This window comes from Onychostruthus taczanowskii, unplaced genomic scaffold, assembly GCF_017590055.1.
Source record: "Onychostruthus taczanowskii isolate IOZ18803 unplaced genomic scaffold, ASM1759005v1 scaffold1, whole genome shotgun sequence".
NCBI lineage: Eukaryota > Metazoa > Chordata > Aves > Passeriformes > Passeridae > Onychostruthus > Onychostruthus taczanowskii.
The window spans coordinates 18,188,971-18,195,184 of record NW_024496525.1 but is presented as its reverse complement, the minus strand read 5'-3'; the positions used below and the strand labels follow the sequence as shown (position 1 = coordinate 18,195,184).

Below are 6,214 nucleotides of genomic sequence, written 5' to 3'. Positions count from 1 at the left end.
TTGACAGGCAGAGGAGAGTTGAAGATTTAAAATTCACTAGAGATTTGGATGCTGAAAATGCAGCATGTCTCTGAGAGGGGGATTGTACTGCAGGAGCAAAAGGAAGCTGAGCTGTCATGAATAGCACAGCTTGAGTAGTGACAGGGTAACTAACCATGGTAGCAAAGCAGCACCCTAAATCTCTGTGCTGACCTTGATACTTTGTCTGACATGTTACTAAGTTTTAAACCAGTTATCAGGGACTCTGGATACTGAAAAAATAGCAAAGAGGGGTGAACTGCCTGCCTTGGCTCCAAAACAGGTAACAATGAAGCATGGTGATTTAATAACTTTTATTTAATCTACAGTTTCAATCTTTTCAGTCTCAGTGTTAGCCATTTGCCTGTCAGTTTTGAGAAGTCCCCAACACATGAGTTTATTTTACAGCATCAAATGTTTTTTTGTGTGTATCCATGTGTCACCATTTACACTGCTGACCTTTAGGGTCCATTAAATATAGTCAATAAAATGTAGTGCAAGGGAAACAGAGTTAATATTAGAAGACAGGCAGTGGTGCTGAATTTTTTAACTAGTGTGTTCAAATCACTTGTTCCTTTAATGAATTCAAGGAGGCTGGCATAAAGGTTTCAATTTACCCCTTTCCTACCTCTTGCTATCCTGGTTTTCAAAACCCTCAAGTGAAAGCACTGGTCTTGCTTCTCCAATCAGTTTGGATACAGTAAATTATTTTCCCTTCTTTTGAGTCTGCTTTTTCTCTCAGGTTTGTACACCCATCGTTGGCTGGCACAGTGTAGCAATGATCCTTTCTGGGACCTTCATGCTTTTCCAGGGTGTTTTGCCAAGGGACTGAGACTTCTGCTCACGTATCTATAGGACAGAAGGTCTCCAACCTCTTTCAGGAGTCAGGTTCACTCATTGAAGGCTGGAGTATTTCTTCATATTCAGCTTCTGACTATTCCAGTTTAATCTAGTTGCTTTAGATCTTTCTCTAGGTTCCCATGAGCTGCTGCTATTGCTACCAGAGGACTTGCAAAAGGAGCTTCTGGAACTTTTTTATTCCTTGTTCACTTGTTGCAACTTTCTCATACAAAGTAGTCATTCTTACTGTGAGAACACAGATCATTCTGTGACCATTTAAAATAACTTTTACACAAGAGAACTAGTTTAATACATTTAATAATCACAATCTAGAAAAATAACATCTCAAGAAGAAAACAAAAGAAGGGATATGTTTTTGTCATAATTCTCTCCCATTGCAGCAACCAAGATGAAATAAGCGGATGACTTAAGAAGGGGTGAAAGCTTTGCTTTTAGAGGTTCCTAGCAACTTGGCCTGCAGGAAGAAAATTCCATTTTTTAAAATACTAAATCTGATTGTGATGGTTGTTCTGTTGCCTCAAGGGCCTGGCTGATTCAGAGTATCCTTGTTCTATGCACGTGAATTGACATGAGGATCCAAACAGTAAGTGCCTGCTATTGCTAGCTTTTCTAATCCCTGGAATTTCTGATCCTGAGCTTCTTATGCTGAGGAAAGGGGCATCTTTTGTTGGGCAACCTAGGGTGCAGGTCAAAGTATACAAGTTCTGTTTTTCAGCTGATTCATCCTGAGCTGTTCACTTGCTGTACATAGAAGCTTGCAGCCAGTGTTGAGACTACAGAAAACACAAATGTCTAACTGTGAATCTGGCAAAAAACAGGCAGGGAATCACAGCAGCAGATACAGCTGAGCTTTGCCTCATCAGCGCCTCCTCTGTGGTGGAGGTGGGGGCCTATTCCTTATGTTTTTGCATTTGGGAATATGCCTCTCAGCTACTCGGGGAGCAAACTTGCGTCCACAGTAGGTGCAGGCAACATAGTCTGGATTTTCGATGGGAGGCAGTGGGGGCAGGCCAGACACCTTCCTCCCCTTAGCGAGGATTTGCTCTGCCCGGCGGGCCTGTGCCATGATGTGGATGAGAGCCTCGTGCTTCTGTTTCCAGTTGCTCTTTCTGGGTGGTGTTTTACTCTGCGGAAGGGAAAGGCAGTCAGGGCAACTGGGACCACCATCAGCCTCCAATCTCAAACTTACACTCGGAGCCCAACCCATGTCTCCTGTCCCTGTGCGTTCCCTGTTGATGTAAAACCCAGCCTGAGAAGCTGAGTCCCACAGAGGGAATCAGAAAGACCAGCACAAAGGAGGATGTAAAGGAAATACTGATGGAAACATCAGTATTTAGAAAGAGCTTGAGGATAACCAGAAAAGCAAGCAGCAGGGCCAAGGAACTAAAGAGGGTTGCTACATCTCCTTTGCAGGAACAGAGCTGCATGTTTCCACTGCCTTCGTTTTAACAGACTCTGCTATTATCTGGATTTTTCAGTCAGCTCCCTGCAGCCCCTGATGTCACAGAGTTTTACTGCAGCAGAACCAGTCTGCATCCTAACTACAGCAAGGAAGTGAGCTTTCTCCAGTAGTGCACCCTTAACACATTATAAAGCCAACTCAGGACTCCTGCTTCCATCTATGAGATTTTAAATGGATCTATTTATCCATTGGCAAGAACCTTTCAGAGGCAATAGCTGTATTGTATCCCTTGGCCCCATGTACATGGGAAGGTGCTTGCATCTCAGTCAGAGGTTGAAATGGAAGGAATGTGAACAGTAGATGTGGATCCAGGGAGGCAAAGGGACTGCACGTTACCTGAGGACTCCTTGAGCTCTTCTGCTGCTGATACTGTTCCAGTTCTGTTCCCCTAGCTCTGGCCTTGCTGGAGTCAAACACTTTCCTCTTGGAGTCTTGGTTCTTGCCACAGATACTCATGTGTTTCTCAAGCCTTGTGCAGAGAAACTTACGTCTGCAGAAGCTGCACTGTCCAAAGCCTTCCTGCTCCACAGCACCGGCAGCCTCCATGTGTGGCAGCTCTGCAGAAGGGTGGTCATCAGAATCTTGGTCTGAGAGGACGGAGGGAGAAAGGCTCTGCTTTGGGACCAGTTTTGAACCAGAACCTAAATGCTCCACGGGTATGTTGTCTTGTGTTTCGCTGTTTGTTTTGTCGTGTTTTGCGGCCACCAGCCACTCCTTGAGTTTCCCCACAGCCAGCTCTTGGGGGTGGGGAGTGGTGCCAGACTTGGGAATGGTGTCCTCTGCAGACTGTGCCCCGCTGAAGATCTCAACACCTGGCATGTCTGCAGCTCTGCAAGTTTTCTCTTCAGGGTGCCTTGTGGCCTTTTGCTCATAGGTACTCTCCACTTCACTTCTCTCCTCTACTTTGATAAGATCCCTCTCTCTTTGAATCCTCCTAAGTGTCTCCTCTGTCCTCTTTAGCTTCTCTCCAAGAAGGGCCTTTTTCTTTTGAATTGCCTCTTCTAGGTTCCTTCTATCTGCCTCCAGCTTTAGGATGTAGGCCAGCTCTCTCCTGAATAGATGGGGAGCTGATGGTTCAGGCTCTCGTGTCCAGGGGCAGAGCACTGCAGCTAACTGAGATCTCCCTGCTGGAGCCATCTCTTTGTTTATTGAGCTTGATCTACTATTTGGAGCTTCCTGCATGTGGGGGGAACTTCCAGTGCTGAGCAGTGGATCACTTGCACTCTTGTGGTGAGAAATTGGTTGCAGGGGATATGCACGGTCCACTCCTTCTTTATGTCTGCCTAACGATTTAGCTGACAGAGTACAAGTCTGGCTGATGAGATACTTGCTCTCTAGTCCACCTGACCAGAAGCCTCCATGCCTGGGCTTGTCCTGAGTGCTTTCTGCAGACATAGAATAGGAATATCTTTGGTTCTTTTGTGCATAGAGATCTTTTAAACTTTCCTCTTTGTCAATTATGAATCCGTGCTGAAAGTTGCCCTTCTGGTATTTCAGCTGGGAACCAGGAGAAAACTTAGTAGCTGCCTCCACAGGAGCCACCGGTGGAAAAAAATCCATTCAGTGCCTGAGAAAGAGCGTGAGGTTAGAAGCAAAGCCATTACAAACAATTTTATCCAAACTGGACAAATCTTCTCCTAACAGTTTATGCATGAACACTGCAGACAGAGGTTATAATAAGTATTAGTAAAGGTTTGGTAACTTTTCTGCTTTCTGTAAATTTTTACATTCCTCCCATCTTGGGAGCTTCCATGCTGCCTCTTCTAGTCCCAGAAATAAGACACACTTTTATTTCTCTTTCTGTCTGAGCCCTGCCTTACCGTGGTAGCAGCAGAAATATACTGCAATGACAGAGGAATTGTTGTAGTCCCCAGGCAGTTTCCCATAACGTGTCCCTTCAGTTCTGGCAATGTGATTCACCACTCTGTCACACACATCTGACATGCAGGAGTCCCACCACGCTCGGCGCAATCTTCCTGTGGCCCGTTCCACCACATCCCCCGAGGTGCGTCGGTGCTCACGCCGCGGGGCGAGCGGGATTACCTGCGGGGCTGCGCCCGGCGCTCCGCCGGCCTCCCTCCTCGGCGAGCTGCGTCGCCGCACGCCGCGCTTACGGCCCGAGAGACCCGACCCTGCTGCCGCTGCCCGCGGCTCCCGGGGCCCCGGCGCGGAGCTGTGCCCGCCGCGAGGCCGTGCCCGCCGCGCCGTCCTGGCGCTGCTGGCGGCTGTTGCCGGGAGACCGGCGCCGCTCCGGCCGGCGCGCGCCCCTGGATCGCTCCCGGCCGCGCGGCCGTTCCAGCACGGCACGAGCGCGGCACCCGTGGGCGGCCCTGATGCATTATTCATGAGGCGGTCCGAGAGGTATTATTCCTGAGGTGATCCGACATGCATTATTCATGAGGCGATCGGACATGCATTATTCGTGAGGCGCTCGGATGTGCATTATTCATGAGGCGGCGAATGAGGGACCGACCCCGCTACGGCTCTTCATTGGCCGCGGAACGGAGGCCACGCCCCCGGCGGCCGCCGGGCGGCGCAGGCGCAGCGGGGCGCGCGGCGGCTGCAGCGGGCGGAGAAGCGGGGGCGGCGGCGGTGCCGCCATGGCGGACGTCGAGGGCTTGCTGTCCGTGGACTACGAGGTGTACGGCAAGGTGCAAGGCGTGTTCTTCCGCAAGTACACCCAGGTGCGTGCCGCGGTCCCCGGGGGCGGGCTGCCCTGCCTGCCCGCCCGCTGTCAGCCCCCTGCGGCGCCGGGCCGCGGCCGAGGGCTGGGCTCCGGCCGCTGCTGCTGAAGGGGGCTGGCATCGCGGTGCTGCTGGCAGCCCGGCCGCGTTATGTAAGCATGACTGAAGAGAGAGTCTCAGCCACAGTTTTTCGCGTGAAAGAATACTGCGTAGTCGAGTGAATCCTCTGCTGCTTTCCTGTTGGCCTGAGCCAAAGGAACTTCCTTGGGGGGGCTGTGTCTTGCTAACAAAATTGGGTCCTGTATGTGAATGTTGTTCTATTGCTCTTATAGTTTGGATTAACCTCATTTTGCTCTGCATTGTCTTCTCAGGGAGAGGCCAAGAGACTGGGGCTGGTTGGCTGGGTCCAAAATACCAGCCACGGCACTGTTCAAGGGCAAATCCAGGGTCCAGCTGCCAGGGTGCGGGAGCTGCAAGAATGGCTCAGGAAGATAGGAAGTCCCCAGTCCCGTATCAGCCGAGCAGAGTTCAACAATGAGAAGAAGATCGAGGCGCTGGAGCACAAGGAATTCCAGATTTTGAAGTGACTTTGTCCAGGAAGAAGCAGTCTGGAGCATGAGCTGCCTTCATGGAACATTGCGTCTCTTCCTCACTCATTCAGTCAGCCAATGTTCAGCTCTAGAGAACTTTATTTTATTAAATTTCTAATTTATTGTTTTGTTAGTTTGATGCTCAGCTGTTCACAGAATTCCAGCGGGTAGAGGAAGAGCTGTGTTGTCTCTGTTAAAGGGGCTGTTCAGGGCCAGAACCTCTGTTTACAAGTGTATGTGGTTTTGGGAGTTGTACATAAGATAAGTCTGAAACTGGTAGAGTGCGGTGCTCATGTGAAGGAAATCAGAGGGTCACTGCCGCTAGAAAACATCATTAAAAACATTATTTCTGTGTACTAAATGTCTCAGAAACTATTTTATCCCAGAAGTTCATATTTTCTGTAGAATAAAATTGCTTGGATTTTGCCTCCTGTGTGGAATGGATGTCGGATGGAGGGGCTGAGTGGATGAAGGCCTCGGAGCGGGATCTTGTTGCCAAAGCTGCCCCTCTCCCTCCCCGCTCGGTGCCGCTGTGCGGGAGTGGCCGGGGGAAGCCGTGCTTCCCGCAGCCGGGCCGAGCTCCCGCCTTTCCCGGCCTC

At 50.0% G+C, this 6,214-nt stretch overlaps 3 protein-coding genes across 4 annotated transcripts; 2 read left to right on the top strand and 1 right to left on the bottom strand.

Moving 5' to 3' along the window:
- Window positions 1-379: 379 nt before the first annotated feature.
- Window positions 380-4,491, bottom strand: ZC2HC1C (zinc finger C2HC-type containing 1C). Of its 2 annotated transcripts, none has more exons than XM_041397471.1 (3): window positions 4,385-4,491; window positions 2,678-3,908; window positions 380-2,005 (listed from the first exon to the last, which is right to left on the bottom strand). In XM_041397471.1, exons 2-3 carry the CDS (start codon window positions 3,899-3,901, stop codon window positions 1,739-1,741), a joined length of 1,491 nt encoding a protein of 496 aa, XP_041253405.1. In that variant the 5' UTR covers window positions 3,902-3,908; window positions 4,385-4,491; the 3' UTR covers window positions 380-1,738. The 2 variants fall into 2 exon arrangements, with proteins under 2 accessions (XP_041253405.1, XP_041253396.1); XM_041397462.1 differs by lacking the exon at window positions 4,385-4,491 and adding an exon at window positions 4,162-4,294.
- Window positions 2,916-4,776, top strand: LOC121332240 (NADH-quinone oxidoreductase subunit I 2-like). Its single transcript, XM_041397498.1, has 2 exons — window positions 2,916-2,997; window positions 4,290-4,776. Exons 1-2 carry the CDS (start codon window positions 2,987-2,989, stop codon window positions 4,687-4,689), a joined length of 411 nt encoding a protein of 136 aa, XP_041253432.1. The 5' UTR covers window positions 2,916-2,986; the 3' UTR covers window positions 4,690-4,776.
- Window positions 4,762-6,039, top strand: ACYP1 (acylphosphatase 1). Its single transcript, XM_041397485.1, has 2 exons — window positions 4,762-5,025; window positions 5,397-6,039. The coding sequence occupies exons 1-2, from the start codon at window positions 4,777-4,779 to the stop codon at window positions 5,610-5,612; spliced, it is 465 nt and encodes a 154-aa protein (XP_041253419.1). The 5' UTR covers window positions 4,762-4,776; the 3' UTR covers window positions 5,613-6,039.
- The last annotated feature ends 175 nt before the right edge of the window (window positions 6,040-6,214 follow it).